The sequence below is a fragment of the Pelecanus crispus genome, chromosome 5 (genome assembly GCF_030463565.1).
Source record: "Pelecanus crispus isolate bPelCri1 chromosome 5, bPelCri1.pri, whole genome shotgun sequence".
Classification (NCBI taxonomy): domain Eukaryota; kingdom Metazoa; phylum Chordata; class Aves; order Pelecaniformes; family Pelecanidae; genus Pelecanus; species Pelecanus crispus.
The window spans coordinates 24,625,420-24,652,878 of NC_134647.1; the positions used below are offsets into that span (position 1 = coordinate 24,625,420).

At 40.0% G+C, this 27,459-nt stretch overlaps 1 protein-coding gene across 2 annotated transcripts in view; it reads left to right on the forward strand.

Annotated features, from left to right (window-relative positions):
• Positions 1-27,459, forward strand: part of MAP3K20 (mitogen-activated protein kinase kinase kinase 20) — a 91,774-nt gene that overhangs the window by 39,507 nt on the left and 24,808 nt on the right. Inside the window, exons 7-11 of one of the 2 annotated variants that reach the window (XM_075710589.1) lie at positions 4,518-4,604; positions 8,181-8,255; positions 13,709-13,815; positions 19,639-19,774; positions 24,085-24,588. In XM_075710589.1, coding sequence (XP_075566704.1) covers positions 4,518-4,604; positions 8,181-8,255; positions 13,709-13,815; positions 19,639-19,774; positions 24,085-24,459 — 780 coding nt within the window. In that variant the 3' untranslated portion in view covers positions 24,460-24,588. Of the gene's footprint in view, positions 1-4,517; positions 4,605-8,180; positions 8,256-13,708; positions 13,816-19,638; positions 19,775-24,084; positions 24,589-27,459 lie in introns of those variants that run through there. The other variant, XM_075710588.1, reaches the window with a different exon arrangement.

A 27,459-nucleotide genomic window follows, 5' to 3' on the forward strand; every position in this document is an offset into this window, starting at 1 on the left:
TTAGTATGCCTAACAATATTTGACCCACATTTTTTAATATATTGTTTTTGAGCTAATGTGTTCTACTGTGGGTAGAAGCTTTTGAATTCATAAGCACTTAGGAATGAATTCATCTTTTTATAACTCCAGTCTTGAAACACCATCATTTTCACAGGAGATACAGGGGTAGAAATGAAGAATGGCAGTGGCCCAAGTTCTCTGTTGATGAAATTACTCACATAATGGGGTTATACTAGCAAGAAATTGTCCGAATAGAACATAGAAAGTTGGAATCTCCCTATAGTAAGTGTTAGACTATCAGAGAATTAGCTAGGAGACTGAAACCAAAAAAATCTTAGAAAGGGTATTTTTGTCTCTTCAAATGATTATTATCTATAACAACAAAATTTAAAGAATCCCTTTTCAAAGTGTAACGCTTGCCAGCAGCTTTTGTGCTAGAGAGACAAATCTGCTTTTCTTCAGTTAAAGTCCCGTTAACAAAGAACAGAATCCTTTCAAATGTAAACTAGTAAGATGCTAGGAATAGATAGTCTGTTTGCAGTATTTGTCGCCTTCCCCATGGTTTTCTTTAATGTCTTTTCTGCTATTTTTTCTCTGACTGGCTTTTCTTTCTAAAAACCAGTCTGTGATTTTAAGTATTCTGCTTAAGGTGTGCGAGAGCTTTTTTTCCATGAAGCGTCAAAGTCTTTCTGCAACCTTATAGGTCTGAGTTGCTCCCCAGCTGAATTTTCCTCTTTGTGAACATGCATACATGTTTATAGCTAACGTTCAGATTAGTTTGTCCTGCTCTTCATGGATGGTTAAACAGGTCCATATATTCTCTTTGTGATATATAGTAAATAATTTATAATACTGCCATGAAATGCTAAAGCTAAATGTTCCAGGAGATTTATTACAACACAAAGACAGATCTTGCACTTTCCTTCAGCCATGCTGTGATTCTGTTTTCTAATGCATTTCCAGATCCATACTCTAAACAACAGATTCCAAGTGTTACAAGTGATCAGCCCAGAAATTGACTCACATGTCATTGTGTGTGTTGCTCAAAAACGATTGCTTGCTTCTCTTCCAGATATGAAAGTGTATGTGGAATGACAATGTTCACTCTAAAAGCTGTTTTGAAATCATGAAGATATATGCTCAGAATATGTTATCCTGGCAAAATTGTTTGTAGTGCACTGCAGTGTGTGTTTGCGTATCAGCATAAATGTGTTTAATCATAGAAAGCTTATGTGATGTAGCGGAATTATTTTAACACAAGAACAAAAAAGGAAAACCATTAATTGGCTGTTGGTAGCATAGAGACCACTGTTAAATGTAGCAGCTGTTACACTCCTAGCAATAGTTCCTACATTGCTTTAGCTATGAGAACATAAGTTATTTATAGAGGGAATGTTGGCCAGCTCCAGGGGTTATCCCTTACTCTTTTTGAAAAGAATTATGAGATCTTTAACTTCCACTTGGATCAATGCAGAGAAGACTGACCTAATTTTCATGCCTAAGGGCAGTACCTCTAAGAGTGCCACACTTTCTGCTCGTGCTGTACTTCTGCTAATTGTGGCTCCTGACCCTCATCTGTGAACACTTTCCTGCCAAGAGAAAACATTTTGTTTTTTCAGTGAAGATGTTCAGAGTGTGTGCTTTTTCTCAAATTACTCATTTGGATGGTCCCTATCCTGTATGGCACTTTGAATCTTTGTTGGCTTTGCACTGGGGTGGGGATGTGGGGATTTTGTTGGTTTGTTTTTTTTTCCTTTTGGTTGTTGTCACATAGTTGAGAGGATAAGAATTGAAACACACAGCAGAGCTGACAAAAGTAAGTGTGTGAGGTTTTTCTGAAGATCATATAATTCTTATTCTCAGCTTCATGTATAGGATGAACATTCACACATTTGTCTCTCCTTTCTGTTTCTCTGTATGCAAAGAAGAGCCCAACATCTTCAGAGGCCACAGCTTACAAACCACTACATTAAATGATCTTGCTTTGCTTTCCATCATTGTGTCTAGCTTGGCTGTTTCTCTGTGAGCACCTGCTGTCTGTCATCACAGAGATGTGATGTGATCAGGAAAGCAGGTGATCCTCACCATCAGAGATGGGAGGAGAAGTGAACCATGTCAGTCTCAATTAAATTACACCAGAAATGGAAGATAGATTGATTCCTGTATGAGGTGAGCTGGGGAGCCAGTTCTGAAAATGAACAGTGTATCTCACAATAAAGAGGCCAGGGTAAGTCAGGTTGAGGTGCTTTTTCCGCTGCTGCTGACCCTGGGGACAGGAAGAGACAAATGGGAATGCAGAAGATACCCATTTGCTGCTTTTTAAAAGGCTGACAAGGCAATCATTCACCTTAGCTGATGATTCAGGGTAGCTAATCCATGAGATAGGGTTGAAGTTCCTATAAAACTGAACGCAGAGACATGTCACCATTGAAAAGAAAGGCTTTATCTACACCATTGGCCTGAATGTGAAATTTGCATTGTTGTTAGAACATTTTCTAAACCTCTGTAAATAGATACAAGGATTTCTGACGTCCTGCTTTTGTATCTTCTACTTTCTTCTACTATTAATGAAAAATAAGACATTAAGAAAAATTCTTCATATTGTGTCAGATTGCTGTTTTTCTCTTGAACTGTGTGCAGCCTTGCAGTGTTTTAAGCTAGCACTGTTGGTTTAGGAAGGCAGTGATCCGTACAGGCAGTGGAAATAAACAATAAAGGTGTCATGATAAAGGAATTCAGTGCAAAATGTTCTGTACAAACTTATGTGCATGAATGAAATGAGATAACCCTTACAATTTACAGTCTTCTGAAAGAAACAGTAGAACAGTAGAGTTTTCCAGCTCAAGGCTCTTGGAGACATTTAACATGTATTTCATCATGTTTTTTACTTGGAAGATATGTTTAGATACTGTTCTATCTGATGTGCGAACTTGAATTTCTTCTCTGGTTTCATGGTACAGCCGTACAGATGAGGTGGTTCTGCAAGGCTGCTCAACTGCATGTTTGATTTGGTCCAGGGGCTTTTGTTTTAAACTGGCTGTTTCGTACATGGCTTTTTTTTGTCTGAAGTACATGGGACTGCTAAATTATTTCCTTCTCTCACAGTTAAATTTCCTGTCTACCAGTAGAGAGGTGATAATTGGAATTACAAATTGAGGTGCCTTTTTTTTTTTCCCCTTCTAAAAGAAATGAATTGAGGCGAACAGGAGAGTTGAATACCTCTATGATAACTTTCCCCATATATTTCTTATTCTCAGGAAAACCGTCCTTTTACATATTTTTCCAAGATACCCTTACCTTTACTATAATCAGTCTTCTGACTCAAGCAGAATTATTCAAATAGGTCTATTGATGGAATACCCCGCTCACTTGATTAAAGGCCCAACTCTGCTTCAATGCATTTTTTCTGCCTTAGCTGCATCTGCCAATATTCTCGCATTTTCTTTCTAATTACCTTCATAGCTGGCCAGAATCCATTGAAAAGAATGTAGCTGGAATAAGCCTGGGTACTAACCCAAATAGTGAGGATACAGTGACTTGGATATAGAGACTTACATAAGGATCTTAATGCGTTTGGTCAGATCGAACATAAATGATGTCGTCTTTGTTGTTATGCTTGGTATATGAGCAGAAGAAAAAGTTTATATGTAGATATTTGTAACAAGATATGTATGTGAAGGTTCTGAATTTAAAAAAAAAAAAAAAGAGACATATACAAGTGAAGGTACAATGCCTGTTAATTTGGTTGAACTCCAATATGTAGTCCCAATGGCAGAAAACCAAGTTGGATTCATTGACTTGAAGCCTTTTTGGAGATGCCAAACTCTTTTCTACAGAGTAGCTTAGATTCTCGGGTACTGTGTTACCAAAATGCTAAAAGCATGCAAAATTAGGAGGTCTTTCTGTATTCAAGTGCATCTGTAAGGTACCAAGGAGAACCGAGTAATTTTCTATATGCTGTATATTGTTTAGTTTAACATAATGACATACTTGGAGATAAACAATTACAGTTTTGCTTACAAAATTATATTTAATATTTTCATAGGCATATCATAGGAGCAAAATACCTTTTGGATCATATTCTGACTACTGAGAAGCACTAGTTGCAATTCTACAGAAATATTTTTAAATGCAAAATGACTACAAAGCAAAGATGTGTCTAGCTGGGGCTGAGAAGGAGAGGAGGAGTTCATTGTCTTCCCAAGTCTCAACTGCCAAATGTGAACTTTATAGTGTGCAAAGAAAGTAAAAAGCATTTTCCATGGCTCGCACAAAATTGCAGGCATTAGACCCCACACAACCCAGTTTTTCATCTCAGCTTTTCTGTAGAGGAAAAAGCAGAAACATTCAAATTAATTTAGTGAGATGATCTTGCACACAAACACTGGTCCAAGTTCCTGCAAATGGAAACTGGTTGCCTGATAATTGGATACAGAATAGTGCTGTATCAAGGTTTAATAATGTATTTAAAATACAAAGTACAGAAATAAAAATTCTTTTCTCTTTTTCTGTTCCAGGTTCTCTGGGAGATGCTAACAAGGGAGGTCCCCTTTAAAGGCTTGGAAGGATTACAAGTAGCTTGGCTTGTAGTGGAAAAAAACGAGGTAAGACTACGTTTCTACATTCAGGTACATAGATCAGAAAACAGTATTGGGGTTTTGCAAAAGACTTTTTCATCTTCTTCAAATTGAAAGTAAGTTCACGCGTATGGAAAGATTAGCAGTAGGAGCTAACACAAAGGGTCAAAGTGATGTTATTCCTCATGAATGGACCCTTTACATCTAATTGTTGCAGCTTCACGTCGTGATGCTGTAGATCAAAAATTGTACAAGTACTGTACTAGTTTCTCAGTCTCAATTGTAAAACCTAGGGGTTTGTTCTTAGTGATGAAAGAAGCCATTGCGTCCAAGGTAGGGGAACAGTTTAACTCCATCTCCTGCGTTTAGGACATCTTTTTACTGGCCGGGAGTTGATATATCTGTAAGAGACCTTCAGCTACTTCAACTTAACTCTCCCAGCAGGAGTCACTATAGTACAAGAAACTGCCGCTTAGATGAAAATTTCAAAAATAAAAGAAGAAAAAATAGTTTTAAAAAAAGAGAGAAATTACAGTTTTGCCACCTACGTTCAACACTACATTGAAGATGAGCTCCTCACTGGTATCGGCAAGGCTGTGGCATAGCTGCAAGCCTCCTCATGCAGAGTCTTTCCATTTCAAAAGCACTTCAGTGGTGTAAACACCGTTTGTACAGTGTCCCCAGCCTCGCTTTTCTTCTTCACACAAATTGAGGCTTTCAGTTAGTTGGACATGTGAGCGTATATCTGAACACATAGTCTCTTGATATCAAAGACAGTAACTACATTTAAAAAACATTTAAAGTTGTGACTGTACCACACACAGACAAGCATGGAAATCCTCCACAAAGATGAAACCTCCTCTATCTAGACACAGCGGAAAGCTTGGGAAACATTACAATGGCAAGGCAGTGGCTGTACAATACAGATTCCTATTATTCTACATAAACTGTTTCTCAAAATGCTTCAGAGTTAAACAGAGGAGTTCGGTTTCCTCCTCTTAGTTTAATATTTTTTGTTGGTGTTTTTTTTCCCCCTGTCTTTTTTTCTTCTATTTGAGGACTGGATTAATTCCAGTGAGTGATACTGTGATATACCGATTAGTTGGAAATGGTACACTAATAGTGTGAAGATTATGAATGTGGTCGTCTACAGCGTTTATCAGAGCAGGAGGCACAAAGAGACACCTTCTCCTAGTTTAGGAAAAGCCTCATACACCATTTTGAAGGAGGAACCATAAAGCCTTCCATCAACAGTGTTTGTTTCTTATGCCTACCACGTGCAGTTTTATGTAAGGGGTACAGAGTGGCATTGGGAATGTTGTAAAGAGATGTAGTCATATGCTGAAAGATGTCAGAGGGTACAAGACGCCTACAGTTTCTCTACAGTTTTCCAGAGCAAGGAACTGCGTAAAACACAATATGAACAAAATGTGGACATGACGACTATTTTACTTAATGGCTGAAGAAACCTAAGGGGTGACATTTTCAGAGCCAGCTGTTTGTCTGCCAGGTATCACTAGCCTGTTGCTACCATCTTCTTTGGAAAGGTGCCAAGGAGCTCAGAGGGCATTAACACTTGCTTACATAGTTTTTTATTTTTTCTGGCCATGACTTAGGGAATATGCCCAGCATAAGCCTTGGAAAAGTCAGCCTGTGCTACTTTTCTTCATAGTTTCTATGTCCCAAGGCAAGTGTGAGGGTCAGGTTCTGCTCTCAGTTCAATCTGTTGATGTCAATGGGGTTGCCTGGTTCCAGTTCACAACAGAATTGAATCACTGTTGAGCTAGTCCTTCATTTTTTGCACTGCAGGTCTCTTGTTAAAATCAGCGTGGGACTGAGGCCAAAGCATAATTGCGTAGGGTGAAAAATCCCCCTTTGCAAAGCCTGACCCCAATAAATGCAGTGGATTTTAATGATTCTGTATGTGTCTTTTTCAATTCTTTGCATAATTTCAGAGTTATTTTTATTCTGGTAGAGTTTCTATAAAATTATATATTTTTTTAATCCAGAAAAGAAAAAGATGATCGTTCAGATTATGATAGGCGTGATCTCATAATAAATGTCACTGAGAAATGTCATCTTTATTATAATGCAACACTTTTGGAACCTGCTACCTCTATATTACATGACAACATTCTGCACAAGTGAGACATATAAATGGTGACTGCAACTGATTTTCCACCTCCTGGAACAGTGAGGGTTACAGACAGATACTGTAGCAAGACTAGCCAGTGTATTTTTAGAGTAATGACTCAACCAGAGATCAAGTACAATCTGTTTATGCATTGTACAAATTTCTGTGTATTTCTTGCATAAAAAGCTTTGCACCTTAAGGTATTACATTGTTTTAATAATCATACTCCTGCAGTGCCCTGGCTCTGTATCTCATGTTTCCACTTTTCATGGTGTTCAAATGCTTGTGGACTGGAATTTGTTAACTCTTACTTTGGCTGCTGTGGCTTGTAAGGCTTTGCAGGTCACATTGCAGTAATGTAACGGCAGAATTTGACAGAACTTGCTCTGCTTTTCTTCTGAAATGGCAATAGTAGGACAGATCAAAGGGTCTTCCTGGCAGGTTGGTCTGAACAGGCCTGTAATACCTGTTCTCACCTATTATAGGACAAGGCACCCTTTTTCCAGCTTGACCCCTCTTATATTTGGACTCATTTTCACCGAGGAACTGGTTTTTATCTACAATTTTTTTTAATTTAGTATGAAACATCTGAAGACAGTTAACTGTCTTAGAGAGAGCAGAGGGGATCTCCTTATATGTGTAATGTTGTTGGGATGCACGTTTAAGCAACTGGAGAGGCTTCAGTATCCATGTGAGAGAGGATTTGCTTTTAGGCTTTCCAGTCTGGAGGCAGAGTCTTTAAACTAAAAGTCCTCTAAGACTGGCTGAGGGAATCTTATCATGGTTTAAAACTCTCAGCAAAAGAAACCAAACAAGCTTCAAACTAATTCTCTGTAGTCAGTGGTCCTGGCTATAACCAGCAACTCCTTGTCTTCAGTCATCAGGCAATATTTATATGAGTTCAGTGTGCTCTGTGAGTGCTTTCTGAGATCTGCATGTCCTCATTAATCCTTCTAACCACAGGCTCATGAAACATTTCTTGTGTCATGTAGAGCTTCACTTAACTCTTTTTAACTTGCTTAATGTAATCTATATTTCAGCTATTTGTTACATCAAAAGTGATTACAGTATTGTACAGCTGGATCATCGGTGTGGGAGAAAGGAATTAAGGCAGGCTGTACGTTATGCCTATCTTGACAAGCATCTTAGAATACCATGCAGTAACCTCCACAAACTATTATGTTTTAGTATTAAAAGCTGTTTGCCTCGTTTTTACTTCCTTGTCTCCGAGTTTTGTTATTTGTGCATTTGTTCCATTCCTTCCTTATAGGTCTATTAATTATATGTCTTGCTAGTGTTAGTAATTTTTATTTTTCTTTCTAATATGTCAATCGTCAGTTTTTATATTGCGTTTAAAAGAAAGAAGAGTGTGTTTTGCTTCTTTTAATTGCGTTGCTCTTATAGGAAATCTATTAGTAGCAGCTTAAAGGGAAAGGCTTCCAATAACAGGTACGTTCTCTCTCCATTAGAGATTAACCATTCCAAGCAGTTGTCCCAGAAGTTTTGCAGAACTGATGCACCAATGTTGGGATGCTGATTCAAAGGTAATTTAATTTGTGTTTGATTTCTACACCGCCACCCCCTGCCTTGTTTTGCTAAGTGTGTTAGCATTTATTTGGGGGACAGGTCTGAGCTTAGACACATTTCTTCACAAAGATAGCTGGGGCTGTCTTTTTTTAATGAGTTTACAGAATTATACCTAAATGTCTGTCTCTCCCTTTTAATCAAGAGTTGTTACGCTGCTAACTTACCTGACTGCTAAAGACGACGAAGTAAATAGGGTGAGGTGGCAAGAATGTAGCCATTTTGGAGCAAGTGAAAAAGTATTCTTTTCTATTTTCTTTTAGTAGTTAATATTTAATCTTTCTTGGATGTATGTGAACATCACATATGAACTATGAACTATCTATTTCAAAGTCCAATTTTGATGCCTTCCTTGTGTTGAAAACACGTAAAGAATAAGTTAATCCATAAAATGCGGGTAGGAACAGCAGCAACACATTCTAAATTAACATTAAACCTTTCCTAATCTTTTCCCTTAGAACTCTGAATAATGAGCTTTGTAATGATTATACTGTAATATAATAATAGAAGTACTGTAATATACTGTTTAACCATGAAAATGGAGTAAAAATACAAGTTCAAGACCCAAAACCTGAAAGAGAAATTAAAGAGAGTATTTAGTCAGTAAAAGCTTTTGTAGATTATGGGAGTTACCTTCTTTAAATGGACTCTGCTACCATCCTGTTGTACATAAAACTGGCTGGAAAGAGCCTGTGGGCATACTAGCTTTATTTCCAAGGATTAGCATCCATTTCCTTTGCCTATGGATATATTTGAGAGAGGGAAGGATAGTTAAGGAAAGGAAATTATGCTTTTTCCTCAAGTCAAGGCACCAGGAAGAATGTTGCTCCTTTAAACTCAGGAGAAAGCTACTACTTCAGAGAGACCGAGATTAATCCCAAGACAAATTATAGCACTTAGGTGCTTTAAAGCTAGAACTTGTTATCACCAGAGAGTAGCCATAGAGGAAGAATATGAGAAAGGAGATTTCCCTCCTTGGTCTCTCTTTTTTTCTTTTTTTTCTTTTTTTTCCCCTCCTTTTTTTTAGAGCAAGGAGTTGCTTTCCTACAGAATGGATCTGGAAGGCTGAGATCCATCATCAACATGTGGTTTCCACATGAACATCCATTTAAATGCCATTCTCTTAATATCTCCCTCTTTATCCTCTCCACAGAAGGGAGGGGATAAAAATGCTTTGAGTCTGCAAGTAGACTGTTTAAGTTCTAGGTCAGTAATTACTGAAGAGCACTTTCCAGTGGCAACTACATATCTTTAATAACTACTCCCAAGCGTCAGCGTCGCTACCAGATGCCACAGAATAAGAATTATTGGAGCTTCTTTTCTGTAATTGCAGCACATGCTAGATCAGCTCGCTCTCTGCCTTGCTCTAGCCACATATATAAGTGTCCAGAAGGCTGCTGCTGTTTTTCAAGGAGAGGGAGAGATCTGCATGTTGTAAAAGAGGGATGCCCAACCATCCGGCTGAGTTCTGTCTGTGCAAGCAATTTACCTGGGTTTGGGCTGCTTCCTGGGAGCACTGTTCCCAGTGGCGTGTCTGATGCGTGCAAAGAGTGAATCTCATGTTAGATGGGGTTTTCTGGCAGTCTGCTCTTTGCTACTTTTTTCATGCAGCTTTTCTGTTAGGCAATTATAAATGCTTTGTTCACGTGACTGAAATGGAGTAATCTCTGGTCAGTTTGGGCATGTGACTGCATTATTCAGTCACGTGTTGGGAAAGGATCGCTACTTACAGCTCTCAGAATGCCTTGATAAAAGACTGTGTGGCCTGCATGAGCCAAAAGATGGAGCACACTCCTCTAAAATACAGCTCTGTGTAACGTTCCCTTTTTGCCAGGGTTAGCTTTAGAAAATCAGAAAGTCAATGCATGAACAAGTTACTGAAGGTCAAGCGGGGGTGAGCTTGAGGATGTCAGCTGCTCAAAAGCAATTGCTAACGTGTTTGCTTTTAGCCTGGAGAAAGCATGAGGTATCTTTAGGTGGTTTCCCCCTGAGAAAAGAGGGATGTGCATTTTCTGTGGGGCTAAGGGATACACTCGGAGAGCTGCTGCAGAGCAGCTGGAGTGTCAGACATTGCTCACACCATAACTTCCTCGTGGGAATGGACAGTTACTAACTTTGCTTTGAATTCTTAAGAATTTCTTTATACGTGGAGAATAATGTTCATAGTGCATTGATCCACATAATATTTGTAATAGTAGTCTTTATACAGTTTAAACTGTGCTAGTTGAAACAAACAGTCCCTAGTGGGTTCACTAAAATGTTAATTACTAATTATTTTAAGTCAGTAATTATTAAAGAACAATCTCTGTGGTAACTTAAGTATCTTAAATAACGACTTCCACATGTTAAAATCCCTACCAAACAAGCTGCTTTCGCTTGGGTACTAGATAATTGTACAAACAAGGTTGCTCAACACTGATGCCTTTTTTTTTTGGGCGATACTTGCTTTTGAAACACAGGTGAGTGGTTCTTTCTCATTTCATCTGTGCTTCAGTTTATCCCCATTTTAGCACCAAAGATGTTTGTAAGTTACTGAATATTTTAATGGGAATCAGAGACCTGGGAACAGAGAAGCAGCAAGAAAGGAAAGCCATATGGATTAAATATCCTGGTTTTATGCAGACCTGTTTAGTAAGAAATACTGAGTGGAAGGAAACAGTGAAAATGTTAGCCAGAATTATTTCTAGAGGGGCATATATTTTAAAGATTTTTGTATGAGACATCACAGATATAAAGGGAAACAATTTTCAAAGGCGACTCATGCCTTGATATTTTAAGAATCTCTTATAAGGACTGACTTGAGATGTCTGACTTTCTAGAAAGTGCTAAGCAGTCATCCACCGAAAATAAGACTTTTTTAAAAAGAAAGCTTCTCAGCTTGGGCTCCCAATTTCAACAATGACTTCTTGCCAGTTTTAACCAAGGTATCAGTCTGCACTTAGAGTGCATTTATTAAATCTGAATTTATCTTTGCCTGGGGGGAAGAAACCAACAAAACCCACATGACAGTGTAGGCTTGTGTCTTCGTGTCAGCTTTGCCTCCAGGGAAAGCTGGTACCTGTAAATCTGGCAGCTACAAAGTTGGCAGGGTAGCTGGTGGCTGTTCACAGAAATTGCACAGCCAGAGATGTACAAGCTTCGTCAGCACTGTGTGACTGTGCAGTTGCTCCAGCTCTAGTTGTGCAACTCAACAGCTCCTTTGTCTGTAGTGTAGGACCCAAAGAGCATGTGTTGCTGCTCCTCCCAAATCAGTCAGTTGATGCTTTCACCCGCCCTTAGTAAAAGCCCTGTTCTTTGTCATTATCTCCACTCCAGTTACTCCAAGCAGGCCTGATAGTAGTGTTGAGTGGGCTCACTTAGTGTCAGCCCTGCCCTATACTTCCCAGTATACTCCCAAGAAAGCAAAACTCATGGAAGTGTTTTGTAAAAGAAGCCTAAATAAGCCATAAAATACTGTAATTAATGCAGCATGAGGCTGTTTGCCCTTCATCTCTTCCTGAAAACAGAATTAGTTTAGTGTAAGTACCTTACGCACCTGTCAGTCTGTAGCAGCAGCAATACCCTGGTGTATTGGTGGGGAGACATGGTCTCCTGTCTGGCAGCTTCCTCACCATTTGGGGAGGCTCTTGAATCCCCTCAACAGTTCACACCCATTGGGGTGGTTACAAGAGGTGCAGCTGTAGCAGCAAGAAGGGTGTGAAGGCTGTTGGAAGGTTCTCCTGCCCCAAAACTGCACCAGAGTTGTCCGTCCTGGTTGGTGCCAGGGATGAATTTTGTGCTCTGTACCCCCAGCGTGTCACACTCCCTAACCAGGGAGCTTCGTGCTCTTCCAGGACGTGTTCAGAGGGTCTGCTCAGCCGCGGCAGGTTCTGCAGCATCGTGCATGTAGGGGGAGGACTACTGCCTTCCCCAGCCCCCCCCGCAAATGCAAGGGGACCCCGTGGGGTTTCCACACTGGGACTAGATCAACCAGTGCAAGCAATGTGCTGCTGAATAGGTGCCTGCTGCCGTGCCGCTCGGCGCGCCCGGGTTGCTGCTCTGTGGACACTGGGCTGGGGGCTGAACTGTGTGAGCACATGGTCACTGGGGCAAGCGCTGTCTGTTGCAAAGAAAATCTGCATAGCTCATCCAACTGCCCGTTGCCTGAAATCATGGAGATGGACCAAAAAATGACAGACAAAGCCTCCAGTTACAGCCGAATAGTGCAGCATTACAGTATAAGAGAGCTTGTCTTTTTTTTTTTTGTTACGCATTTGACACTTTTTCATGCTGTTTGACATTTAAAATAAAGAAATTGTCTTTCTTTTATAATGTGGAAATCACTTGGATCTTCCTGGGAGAGACACCTCAGCATTGTTCCTAATTGTTTTTGTGCTCCCAAATTAAAATGCACGTTTTAATTGCGGCATCTGTAATTTTAGCAGAAATGGTATAATTACAGGCACGATAGAGAGAGAATGTGCATCATCCCCTTATTATGTATCTACATTTTGTTTCAACCTTTTGTCTCAACCTTGTCTGGGGTCTGTCAAACAGACTAACACAGTCAGTGCTCTTTCAAGAAACACATTTAACTGTGGCTTTTTCAGTTTTCATTATCCTACTTCATAGCTTCCTTTTGGGACTAAGGGGAAAGTAGAAAATACAGAGAAGTTTTAACTGCTTTCCGTGACTAGTGAGCACAGTGGGTGCTGGATGGAGAGCCCTGGAACAGAAAGTTCAGTAAATGAGCCCAGGAGAGAAGAGCACAGACACAGCTGATGTGAGCTCGGCTGCCAGGCAAGACATCCTTGTCTAGCCTCAGTCTTCACTTCTTCCCCAGCTGCTCCTGAGGCAGTAGTGAGAGAGTTTTCTGGAAAGTCTGTCCTTCTCTGCAAAAGGGGAACTGCAGCCAGAAACCCATTTTTCATGGGCAGCTAAATAGCTTGTTCACACATTAAAGAATTTGGGTTACTACCTGTAAAAGGCCATCTATCTAATTACCGGTCGCTAATGGGTCCAGCCTTCTCCTTTTGGCAGTATTTTCCTTCTTAGCTTGAGGAAAACTTTATTCTTTGGAATTAAGAATCTTGATGGTTATTGATGCTACTAATGTTGTTTAATGCCCTTTTTGAGTACCAAAAGGTTTTACTGGTAGATATGGGAGACTAAGCTAAGGTTTCAGTCCTACTAGCTTATGTGACTTTTCCCAAACTGACCCTGTCTTCAATGGGAAGAACAAAAAAACCACATCTACAAATTTACAGTCCTTTTGTAGGACGCTGTGTTCAGCAAGCAGCATCCCAGTTTCTGTTGCCTGCAGTGTTTCAACTGAAAAATTCCTGCAAATAATTTTACACAGTAGTAGTTGTATAGGAATGCAAATGCTGTGTGTTATTCTGTGATTTTTTTTTTTTTCCCCAAAAATCTTCAGAAAAGACCATCTTTCAAGCAGATCATTTCAATCCTGGAATCTATGTCAAATGACAGCAGCCTTCCAGACCAGTGTAACTCATTCCTGCATAACAAGGCAGAGTGGAGGTAAGTTTCCTTCCTCCCAAGATGAAATGATGTGGTTTTCCTTTGAAATGGTGTGAGTCCATATTCTTCAGAAAGGCGTCAGACTCCGATGATGTATGGGTAGAAAATATCTGCGCTTGAGGTATTTTTAGAACTTAGCTTACCTTGTTGTTTTTCAGGAATGCCCAGAACGTTGTGAAACTTTAACACTTAGCCATTAACACTTAGCTGTACCCTATATTTATTATTACACTGTTTTAGGTATCATGATATTTATGGTTTTGCGATTCACATCCTAAAACCAATTACGCGTTTTCAGTCAATAGTGTCAGGGCAAAACAACTCAGGTATATGTAGGTTTGATGCAATTTTCATAGAAAGTGCACAGGCATATGTTTTATATTTTAAAAAAAAATGAAGGGCATAAAAGAACAGTAAAAGAATAAATTTTCAACTCATGCCTCCATTTGTCTTCACTTGTATGCGTTCTGCCATTTTCTGTGCATTCTCTCCTTTGTATTGACTTTGTGTCCACACATTCAGCATACGCCCAGGCCAGCCCTGTTTTTGCATAGTGCACCAGCATTGCTTGAGCATATGATTTTACCTATTGCTGACTGTAATTTTTATTCCTAAGTCACTACAAATGGAGATGAGATTTGAGCAAAATTTTATTACACGAGACAGTTTTACAGTAAAAGTTTCGGCCTGTTTTCTGTATGTGCCGAAACTTTAAAAAAAAAACAACCCTGTCCCCGAAGCTTATTTGTCAGCTAGAAAGCTTGCTGCCCCACAGTACGTCCTTCTGTTTGGAAAAGAAAATTGAAAACAGATCTGCATAGGCAGAAGATTTTTACCAGACGATCCTGCCTCGGTCTATATTAAGAAGCCTTGGCCCCGCTCCCGGTAAGCTGGGAGCAGTAATATTCGAAGATTCCCCGCCTGCAGTCAGCGCAGGAATCGAAGAAACCTGGAGCCAGGAGTGGGTGGGGGACGGGGAAGAGCGCATGGAAATGAGCCTTGCAGCAAAACCAGCATCCCACATTTCCTCCGCGGGCTTCCAAGGAAAATCGAGGCGCATACTTCTGATCGGGCAAGTGGAAAAAGTGAGCTGGCGAGGGGACGCTCCCCCGGTCACGTGGTGGAGCAGAAATAGCCTGTTCCGGGGCCGGCACCGCTCCTGCCCTGACTCAGCAGCGCGACGGCGGCAGCCCCGCCGCCTCGGCGACCGGCGGCGGCCGCCACCTGCTGGCCGCGCCGCCGACCTGCGCCTCCCTGCGGCCGGGGCCCCTGGAGCCGCCGGGGCCCCTGGAGCCGCCGGGGCCCCTGGAGCCGCCGGGGCCCCTGGAGCCGCCGGGGCCCCTGGAGCCGCCGGGGCCCCTGGAGCCGCCGGGGCCCCTGGAGCCGCCGGGGCCGGCGCTGCGCGGTTCCCCCCCTGCAGCGGCCCGGGACGCTGCGTTCAGTGTTCCCTCTCGCCAGTACCCGGCTCCCGAATATTTGCCAATGATTGCATCCGTGGCGTTGCTTTTGCAATCTTGTCAGTAGGCCCTCTCGCCCCCCAAATCCGTATTCTAAGGCTCACGGTGAACGCCGGATATTTAAAGTACAAAAACGTATTTCTTGGCCACCGTTATTTATGCAGACTCTGGACATCGCGTTGTGGTTTTGATAGCAGGCAGAACACAAGGAGGGTTGGAAGAAAAATATCCCCCAGTGAGGGGTTTCTTACACACCCCTGTATAGTAAAAATATTTATTTAAAAGATGAGCAAGTACTCAAATTCCTTTAGGAAAAACAAAGAGCGACCTAAATCTTGCCAATATAGCAGAATAAAAGCCGTGCTACTTGACATTCTGTAACATTAAACTTCTGTTCTTTTACTAAAATGATTCATTTCTCAGAGTGTGACTCGGGTAGACCAAGTATTTCTTCAGATTTTATTTTGAGGCACCTAAATTGCTCAGATGAGGAATGACCAACAAAGTGTTAATGAAGGGCTGTGTAAAAACAAAAAGTTCTTTGGCACTATCAAGTCATGGAAAAACTTACCATGGAGACTTGTGTTAAAGGTAGATTGGGCATTTTTTTTGGAAGAATAAGTAACTTGGAGACAAGGCAATGCGAGAGGGAAAATACAAACTCATGATGGGGCATGATTTACCTGAAAGCAAAGGTGATTTCTGAATTAAGCTGAAATGAAAACACAAAGTGCAGAAAGAGCCCAAGTCGTGTGGGGACTTGCTCAGAAGCTGGGCAAGAGGGGCAGTCTCCTACCTGAATTCTGGTAATGGCTGACTTCCCTGATGCGAAAGCCATGTCTGTACGGAGACACTCATGAAGGTTAAGCCAAATTAACAGAAAGTATGCAAAAAATACGCAAGTTAAAGTAGAAGGACTTGTGTGCATAAAGTGATCCCAAGGGATAAACGAAACCAGGCTAAGACCGTTTCTGAGAACAGTTACACAGAAGTTTAATGTGGTTTAACTTCTGCATTGAAAAGTCTTTGCTTTTACTCATTGATTTGGGTTTTTTTTATATTTTTTTATCCCACAGTGACTTGTAAAGAAATAGTTGAACCAGCAATAGGGAGAGAATGACCTGTGTTACCAAGAAATAGGGAATTTTAATGAAGGCTGGCTATCAGAGCCCTGGAGAAGGGTGGGCTTGGGAAGAGCAAAGGTTACACTTGTTCCTTTGAGGGACCTCCAAATCAGCGATCCAGATACTGCACTTTCACAGGGATACTGCACTTATCAAAGCAAATCAAAGCTCAGACAAGGTGGATTACATTTTTTCCCACTCTTTAAAAAAAGGTGAGGGGTTTTTTGTATAGAGACGTGCAAAAAATGCATCTGTAGCAGTGAGTAACTGGAGTCTTCAACGCCTCTGGCTGGCTGGCATGAAAACTGGAGTGGGCTGAATCTATACATGACTGGCAGAGGTGATGAGATAAATGACGCTTTGACCTGTCTTTAATGTAGTCTTATTTGCAACATTTACTGGTCTTGATGTTTATATTAATAATGCATTTTAATCTGCCTGTTCTGTCATTTCCTTAAAATAATTCAGTATATTATTTCCTAACTGTTTTACCCTTCATGTTTTTACTATTTAATTCAATAGGGGCACTGTCTTACAACTAAGTTGCACAGGTCTGCCTTATGTTTAAGTTCATATTCTGTGATCTTTTTGGAGTTCTTTCTCAAGTCACTTTTATTACAGTAAGAAAAAAAATTACTATTGAAGTAATGATGTTCCAATTCAGTGAGAAATCATATTTGTCAGCATTTAGTCATATATGCTAACTGCATTTCTCCTTCCATCCTCTCCCAACGACCGGCTGTTCTAATGATTAAAATAGTCTATTAGTGACACTTATATTAGTGTATCAGTAGCAATTCAGCACTTATAAGCAAATGCCAGTCATTGTTTTTAATCTGTGACTGTTTATCATTATAGTTTCTAATAATACAGTATACATTCTTCAGTGTCACAGAATGAGATTATTCTAGAAAAGCCAGTAAGCTCAGACTGCAGAACTACAGAAGCAAACAAATCCACATGCCCTACCATGTATAATGTTTCAAGCTGCTTCATTTATGAAGTAAGACTCATTAACTGGGCAATGTACGGTAGCTTTCTCTTTAATTACACAGTTTTATTATACAGTAGAATTATTTTTCAGAATGCAACTGTTTTCACAGACTGACCTTTTATTATAAGCTTCTGTCTAATGAAGAAAGGTAATTACAGCACAAAATAGACTTTTGACATATAGAAAGCTATTGTTACCAGGACTTTCCTAGTGCAGAATGTTATTTAAAAGAGAACTTAATTTACATATTTTAAAAATTATAGAGTTGCGTATAAGTAGCAGTGATGTTGAGAGACAAACTAAGAAAAGCAGCACTTGCAGCTATCCTCAGATTGCTCTGTAGTTCCCACAGTAGATTGCATAGTCTATGTTGCACCTGACAGAAAGGGCTTATGACAGGGAAATGAATGGTTGAAGAGGAGTCACTTTCTGACCTTCTGTCCAGTGCTTTTTAGTTTTGTTCCTTTATTGTCTCTTTATTAGGATGTGTGACCAGTTTCCACCCAGCACAGAGATCAGCCTTGACCTTTGCATGCCTAAATACGAGAGAGAATTTTGCTTGAAATCTGAAGCATAATAATTGTGAGGGGCATTTGTTCTGACCCCCACATTGAACAGCTCGCTCAGCAGGATTTAAGTGTGATAAATGCCCTTGCCCCAGGTGGCTGATTTTTGCAGCAGAATTAAGCATGGTGGTAGAGGTTGCAGTAGAGTTTGCTAGTTATTCCAGCTCTGAATCCTTTCACTGTACTTCGTAAGCATTACTCTCTGACAGAGATGTCTTATTAAAATAAGAAATCTATGAGATTTGGAATATTTAAATTATTTCATTTACTTAAACAGGCTGTTGGGTATGCATTTTGCCACACTGAGAGCCTGAACGCCTTTAGGTTGATACTGGAGAAGAGCTTAATCATTCCATGCTAGGATAGGAGATTTACAGGAAGAAATAATTCTCTTTTTTTTTCTACACCATGCCCCCCACCCCCAACAGAAATGACAACTAACTCTGTTGATCCTTTTAGTTTCTTTTTGAAAACATCAGAAGGAGCAGATTTTGTTTGCAGTGTGTTTATGAAGGGAAACTGTTGTGAAAGCTTCAGAAGATTTGGCATTGCAGAGTCGCAATAGCTATCTTCAGAGCTCTCCTTAGGATCTCTGTCTCCTTAGGAGCTTGCTCTCTCTAGGAGGAAAATGAAACGCTCTGATTGACTATTCCCACAATATGAATAGGAAACAGTTGAAGTAATAGTCAGGACACAGGTGGCAGGCTGTGCACAGTCTCCCAAACAGTCACAGAAACGGTTTGCTAAATGCAAATGTAACCTCTGGTACAAATTGGAGGTTTTTCTTTGGTTATCCCACAAGCAAAAAATGTGGCTGAATTTAGTGACAGAATTATTTTTGTGTACCTTCTAGTATATACCCATGCATTTGTAGCGCAAAACTTGTTAAACTCTTTTCCAAGAGCAGTTAAATTCATGTGTTTAAAAGATACTGTCCATCAGAAAGCATGTCAAAGGAAACCACTTTGTTAAGGGATGAGGTACGTGCAATGCAACCCAATAAAGACAGTATCTGAAGCTCCTTAGAATACCGCCTTTGCTTCCTGCCTTTCTTATTTTTCACACCTTTGCATGTATGGTGAGAAGCAAAGTAAACCAAATCCTTTTATTAACTGTTCCTAACTCGAGAAGCTTGTATTTGTAACCATTTGTAGGGCTGGGTATATCATGGTTTATATTCTTGCTCTTACGTCTTCACCTAGAGAAATAGGAAGGTAAGTGGGAAAAACACCCCAGTGCTGCTTCTGTGTATTTTGAGTCCAAATAATATTTATAGCCAAGTTACAAACCCAGGCAAATGGGCTTCTTAGACTGCCCGTATTGTGTTGCTAATGATTGTCCCTGTTACCAGTTCTTAGGGCAGTTTCTTTAAGGATAAGATCATGTTTCATGATGTTGAGGGAAAAGACAGCATTTTAGTTCTTAAAATGTTGATTTTATATGGCATTTTACCTTTCAAATGCTATTTTTCTTCAACTGAAGGTATTATGGTTATTCTCAAGTACAAACATTGCCAGTTGTTCTTAAAGCTCTGAAAGGCTTTGCATTTGGTAATTAAATGAACTGCTTGAGTTAGTATTGTACTTTTCAGCCTTTCACATTTAATTAACATTCAAGTGGGAATTATGAACAATTTATATCTGTCAGGAAAAGACAAGACGTAACAAATTGTCTCCGTGCAGATGTGAAATTGAGGCAACCTTAGAGAGGCTAAAGAAACTGGAGCGTGATCTGAGCTGTAAAGAGCAGGAACTAAAGGAACGGGAGCGACGTCTGAGGATGTGGGAGCAGAAGTTAACCGAACAGTCCAATACTCCTGTAAGTAGACAATAATTCAACCTTTCATCTTCAGAAAGTATTTGGACCTTTGTCTATGTAAATCTAAAGACACACCAAGGAAATAGTGCCCCTGTTTTCTTCAGTTGTTCGTTTGGGCCCATTAAAGTCTATTTTATTACATCACTGCAAATAACTATACTATTTTTTAAAATTTCATCTAATACATTAGGTATCAGATATTGCTGATAGTTCATATTGTGCCATGGGCACTTAAGTAGTTTCCCATTGATTTAATTACAGTTCTCAGCTTTAAAAGTTGATTGCATTCAATAAATTCATTTTTCAACTAGAAATTTGTTGACTTTAATGGATGCAGGATTTGGTCTTAAATGTAAGAATCATTTGTTTCTTGCAGAAAGAAGGCTTGAGAAATCTATGTAGGTTTTTTTTATTCTGTTCTTTTTCTTTGAGAAGAAGCAAATTTCCATTCTGTGAAAAAGGGGGTCAAAATTTGAAGTGTTAATTTAGGGCTTTGTTCATAATTATAGTTACCATACTTGTCCTGGCCAGTTGTTAGCTGTTAGGATTGCCACATTTCTATTAATAAATTGAATTAAAAAACCTTCCTTGGGTTATCTTGAATTTCTTAACGAGATACGATGCTCTTGACTACTGATTGGCAGAGGGAGGACCACAGGGTTAGTGGATGGCTACACATACTACAACAGAATTGTTAAGAAAAATACCATGTTACCTACTTGTTTTAAAGCACTACCCAAAACAAATACCAAATTGAGTTTGCAGTAGCATTTGATTTTTCTTATGCACAATTTTATGCTACTTAGAACCTTGATTCCAGCCAGACCCATTTACATACAACTTGGTTTTACGCATAGCTTATTGCTATTGTTTGAATGAAGTTGCATTCATGTTCCAGCTGTGAACATGCAGTAGTGAAATTATGAAGAATGAATGTTTTCCTGTGTGCAGATACTGTATGTTCTCAGTAGATATCTGTATGCCTGCTTTAACGCTTGCAAACTTCCAGTAACTGAGCTGTGGGCCATCATCTATCCTGAGCACAGCATGAGACACAGCCTTAATGAGCAAATCTTTTCACGAGCAGGGCCCTAGGGTTTTTTATGCTGTACTTGCTTATGACTTCTACTTTTCACTTGGAGCTGGCATTGCTGAAAGAATAAAGCATTGTGCTAAGGCCTATTGTGCTAAGCATGAACTATCTTTCTGCATAACATTAACCCAACTCTCCTATTGCATTTAAATGCAATTTCTTCTAATAGAGAAATACAGGTTTGTTTTTTCCATAGATCTTTAGTGAACTGTTACACGGAACAGCTTTAAATAAAGCCCTTTTGTTGGAAAAAAATTGGCATACTGGCAAAAATTGGCTTGTTCAAGCAGGATTGTTTTTTTCATAGCAAATGAAGTTCTACAAGGCACTGGTTACAAATACATCTATATTTTAAATTCATAGCTGTAAATCATTTGCAAAATATCCCTGGGCATTCTGTTTGCAAGCCGTAATCCTTGGAGTCAAGTGTCTCCCTCCCTCCCTTGGTTCAGGGTATGTCTGCTCAGCAGTATCAAAGTGGAGGATTGCAACAGGGAGGTGCACTGCTCGATTTTAAGCTACGTTGGCTGTTAAAACAGTAGTAAAGATATGGCAACCGGAGCTAATAACACAGCTTAGGGTGCCACTAGGCTTATACCTGGTTCTTAACCAACACTAGGCCTTGTTGTGTCTTTGCTGGTACTGTCATCCCTGCTCTATGCTCCGCAGTCACTTCTTCGTTTTGCTCTGCAGCAAAGACCAGAGGCCAGCAGATACTATTAAAGTGGTGTGCAGGAGGAGAAACTCAAACCAAATGAAAGGAGAACAGGGAAGCTGTCGCTGCCACTTGATTCTCCAGTGTTTTAGGGTTGGTAGAAGCTTCATCCTGCATGGTAGGTAGCTATGAGTGGCAGGCTGCTCCTACTCTAAAGTATAGCCTTACACACATCAGCATGAGAGGAGGATGAGGCCAATCTTTAGAAACACTTCTGTGAAAGTAGTGTTTCTCCCTGCTCTTGTTTTGACCCTGTTTCTGCTGTGTCTTATACAACAGACACCTTTGAGTCTGATCTCTGCAAATTCCCTTTGTGCAGACCTCCAAGAGCCTCTTGCACAAGGGAATCTGGAGCCTTTTGGAAGAATAAAATACATCCACAGCTGTAGTGAAATGGGAGACTTCTTTTGAAAGAGGACCTGACTTTAAGAAGGGAGTGTATGTAGCTAAGCTGAAGCTCATATTTAGAGGAAGGCAGTGAGCGAGACATGAAATCTAGATATTCACCTGTGATGCCGTGCACCTGCAGGTGCTCATTTGAGAACAGTGGCTTGTACACAGATTGGGGATCCCAGCCACCTATAAAAGTCTCTTCATGATAGTTGTCATACGCAATGCGACACCAAAGGCAGGTCCTGTCGCAAAGAGCTCCTAAGTTCTCCAGATAATGAGATGGCAAAATATGAAGGAAGTAAGGTGATTATAACTTGCAAAATGAGCCACAGTTACGGCCCCTTCACAGCTTACCCACAGCACAAACACTGACCCAGAAACGTGTTTTAGAGGAAAGCTGTTTTGCAGCTTTGTTGATTTTTATAGGGAATTCTTCCTATATGTCAGGGGTGCTTTTCCATGGATCTAAAGTAGCCTAAAACTCCAATAGCTGACAGAAGAACTACCGGGCACTGAATCGTGTGTCCTGGGTACCTTGTTTCTGTGGCTAGATCTTGTTCTTTAAATATTCCTTCTCTTTATCAGTAGTAGCTTTTGGTGTCCTTGATCCGAGTAGTGCTCTGGTGATGGTGTAATTGTTTTTTCCTGTGCAGCCAGGTGTACAGAAGCTTAGGTGCAGGTTCTTTGGTCACTTAGCCATAGGACGCATGAAGAGTATTTAGGGCACCCCATCTCCCCAACTTCTTAATTTTATTTTAATTTCTTAAACCATGGTCACTAACTTTTGTTAACCACAACGCAAATATAAAGCCCATGTAAGAAGGGGAAACTCGAGAGGAACAAAGATGGATATTGCCCTTTTTAATGATAGCTAATTTGTCAATGTAAGTGGTTTTGTGAAGAAATGGGCACTCTTTGAGCAGCCTGGCCGTGAAGCCTCCTGTGTTACAGACCAGGGCATCACCATAATCACCCCTGTAACCTGTTGTGACCAATGCTGTTGACTCTTGAGTCAGTCTTCTGATTAGGTTTCAAAGATGTGGAAAACCGTGAATTTGGGGCAGGTGGTTTTGCAAACAGCTTTGGAAAGAAAGGCCAGTTCAGGTGTTCACGCACAGCTCCTTTGCTGTTGCTTTAGTAGGTAGTTTGATTTGGGATGAAACTCCTGAGCTTTTACTCCCTGTCGAGAACAGGCAAGCATGTCACAGAGGTTACTAGCCCGGCCACTCTGAAGAGGCATTAATCATTATTTAGCTGGAGAGGGCACATTTCATTTCTTATTACAAACAGACTGGGTCAGGAAAACACCATTATCTGTAGGCGAAGATTAAATCAGTAGAGATTTAATATGATGTACAATCAAATGGCAGATGTCTATTGATATCACTAAAAAAAAAAAGCAAAGGCAACCAAGCTGAAGAAGCTGACCAGCCGACCAATCAGCCCCTCTTCCGCTGCCTGCTCTTCCCTGGGACAGCTTCCAGAAGCAAGGTGCCGGTGCGGGCTGGAGGCCGGTTCCCGTGTCCTTTGCATTGGTGAGAGGCTCATTTCTGATTGCGGCCGTTGCAGGGTGACCCCTTCCTCTCCTTTTGAGCATACGCTCAAGTCTTTGCACAAATAATACTGCTGCTGTTATTTCTGATATTTAGAGGGCTGCTACTTCTGCACCGAACTTTGGGAGCTTGTTTGGGTTCTCTGATCTTAACATGATTTATTCTTCAATCCTGAAGGGTTCAGTTAAGCAACTCACTCAGACTTCTGTTGTATCCACATTGCCTTGGGAGCCAGTCCACCTGGCTGGGAAATGTCACATTCTGTTTTACACTGTACAAAATGAAGGATTGAAGAGTTTGAACCTTCTTTTGTCATGAAAACTCTGCTACCTGTGGTTCTTGCCATGCGACTCAGTGATTTTGCACTTCCATTTAAGAACAATGACCCCAGAATGAAGCTGTCTGGTTTAATGAATTCTTACTTGATCTCCGTGTTTAGATTCACTAATCATTGTGCTTTCTGTTGATTGCCAACTAATCTGGTGGTGTCTTTTTCCTCGATTTTTAAATTGGTTCTAACTTTCACTTTTGCTCTGTCCTTTCCTCCTTTAAATAGTTTTTCTTACCTCTTGCTGCAAGAATGTCTGAGGAGTCTTACTTTGAATCTAAAACAGAGGAGTCAAACAGTGCAGAGATGTCATGTCAGATCACAGCAGCAAGTAACGGGGAGGTAGCTGGCATGAACCAAAGTCTGAAGGCCTTGATGATGACGGGCTTTGGGGATATCTTCTCTCTGAACCAAGCAGGATCTGTCCTGCAATCTGGAATGCAGATAAACATGCAAGCCAAAAAGAATTCTTCTAAAACCACCTCTATGAGAAAAGGAAAGAAAATCAACATGGCTTTGGGTTTCAGTGAATTCGACTGGTCAGATGACGATGATGATGATGATGATGATTATTTTGATGACACAGATGATAGCAGTGAATGAAATCAGTTATAGAATTAACCTTGAAATCGGTGTTAGCAAAGCAAAACAATAAAGTTTTAGAACAAGAATCCTGTCAGTTTGGTCTGTTGAAATCCTGTAAAAGGGGGGGGAAAAAAAAAAAAAAAAAAAAAAAAAGTGAGGCGTTTTCCAGGCTGAGCATGTTTGTGTGTAGAAAGACATGTTGTTTTTGTTTAGATTGTGCTGACTTATTTCTGCTCAGATGAAATTTGGAACTAAACTTTCCAAACTAATTGAGATTATTATTATTTTAAGAACTGTGATTATATCTATAATTCTTAATGCCTGATTACAGAAACTATGGCTTGATAAACTTAAGATCTGAAAACATTGGGGGAAACTTCAATGCCTTTAATGCCATTAATGTACTTTGAATTTTTCTTTTGTGTTTATTGTCATTTCCCTTACCCCTTTAATTGTCAATCATATGAATATACTCGTATTTCCAGATTTGCTATTCTCTACCATCCATTCTTTCTTACTGTTGCAGTGAAGGGGTTTGCTGTGTTTCTATTTTAAAGCCTTTTTCATGGCAGCATTGTGGGAAGTCACAAATATGTTTCTAGGCAGAGAGAAGCTTGGTTGAGGGGAAGAGAGGGGCTAGTTAAATGTACAGTTTAAAAACTGTATAGCAGCAGAATCTAGATAATCGCTATTAGTAGATGATTTGTATAAACATTCTTTTTTCCCCTCACGTGTTTGTGCATGTGTATATAACTCACTCTAGCAAAGCGAACTGCAATCAGACCTCTGCATCTATTTTTGGATATTGTGATCTAGAAGCTAATTTTCAGTTATGTTGATGTAAATCCAGGAAGCCTCATTAACTTCAGTGGACTTATTCTCGTACCTGAGAGTAAAAATTGGTGTTAGTAAATTTTGATTCTGTGTGTGCTACTCTTACGAAAGGACAAAGAGAAGCCACAGTGACATTTCAGCTTGGGCCCTACTACTGTGGCTTATGTGAAATTCTGTGTGATGGCGGTAACGTGAGGAATATTTACTAGTCCCTGCGTACCTGTTTTTTGCGGCCAAATCACTTTTAAAGTATTGCCACTGCTGTTATGACTTACCGTAAAACTCAGTGTGTAACAATCTGCTGCAATAATTGCCTTCCAGGCACTTATGTTGAGAGCAGCAAGTACATTTCTCCTGATGACCCCTTTAGTGGTGATGCAGGAGGAGGGAGGGAAACCAGCGCAAACACAAATGCAGGTTAGAAAGGAAGATGTAAAATATTTGCCCAAGGAAGAAGGGCAGCATTTCAAAAGAAAAACGTTACTGTCTAGTTCAGCTGTAGTGGGAATAAGCCATCAAAATTCCATTCTCAATTACTGGAGGGGTTTCTTTTATGAAAACTTCTGTTTTTGAGTGGCTTCTTTAATTATAGGCTTGCCTGTTACACAGCTCTAACCTACATATTATGGTGAGTGTTTTTGTAGATAGCTTAGAGAAAAATGGATACATTAGATAACAGCAGGCCTGAAATCATTACACGTTCACTCAACAAAAGAGAAAGTTCTTTGAAGGAGTTTTTCTAGAGTGACGAGTGGGCACCTCTTCGGGTTGTGAGAGAGAATTGTTTTATCCTTAAGCATCAGTACTGGTCTGGTAACCTGCAAGGCAGTGAGTGCTGTGCTTTGAGCTAGGCTACTCCACTCAGTTTGCATAGGATTAGACCCTCCAAGATGCTTAATTTCTGTAGGATGTCATTCCACATTCCACCTTCTTCCTAACAGTTGCAAATCGATTGGCTTGAAGTTAAGAAGCTTTTCTCATGACAGGATTGTAATTTAAATGATGTAATAAGTTTACGGAGTATCCCAAGGAGAAACTTGCTCCTTCGGCACAGGTAGGGATGGCTTCTTAGGTCCATCAAAACAACCTGATTTTAGGGAGAAAAAGGGACGTTGAAGGGCAAACAATTAAATGGAAATAGGCTGTTTCCAGTGCAGATTTGTACTATTTTTGTAAGTCTATGTCTGCTAACACCTACAGTAATGATACTATTTTTGCAACTGCCACTTTGCACTCAGGAAAATTTGATGGATTTGTGTAATCTAATATTTGCACTTTAGATCTTAAGATGTGTGTCATTGTGCATAAATTACTGTACCACATAAGCACTGTAGGGTTGTACAGCTTTAACTGAAAATGAAATTTGGTTCAGTACATTTAGTATTCAAAACCAACAAAAAATATCTGTCACTAGCATTGATGTTTTGCACTTTTTTAGCATCTTACAATCTCAGAGCACTTCATGCACATTTATATTTGCATGGGTTTTAAGTGAATTTGTAAATCCACTCCTTAATCTTTACAGAAGTAAAAATAGTCCTTAATTAGTATGACACAGGGTTTCATAGTTGCAAAATCACAAGATTTAAGTCTGTCTTCAAGGTTTTATGCTTACGCAGGTGTGTAACTTATTTCAGCAAAATATCATCAGAATTTGGTAGTGTGCTCATAGGAATTTCCACTATCTACTTAGTTCCAGTATTTTTTAATGAAACAAAGATGGATTTTTTTCCCCCCCTTCCCCTTTCTTTCCTCATACATTATTTGTCAAAGAAAATTAAGCTATATTAAGGAAAAATTTAAACTCTTGTAAAACTTACCTGTGTGTTCAAAGTAGCCAAGGTGGTCTCTGAATTGTAGAGAACATGATAACATATGACAAACTCTTCTGATGCAGTTCCCTTGAGATAGTGTTACATGTAGGATTTTGGCTACGCTTATTAAAAAAATAATGGTATTGATTGCATTTTTACTTTCTAGTGATGGCTTTCATACCAGATGTCTTCAGTTTACAAGCCAAAAATTGTATGTGAGAATCCAGCTGTGTTGTTTCTGCCTCTGATACGCTTCTCACTAGCTAAAGGTTTTGCAAGTGGCTGTGGTGGGCAGGTATGTTGGTTGGAGGAGGTCAGAGTATTTCATTTTCCACACTTGATTTTGCTCTGCAGTGCAACCCAGTCTGTC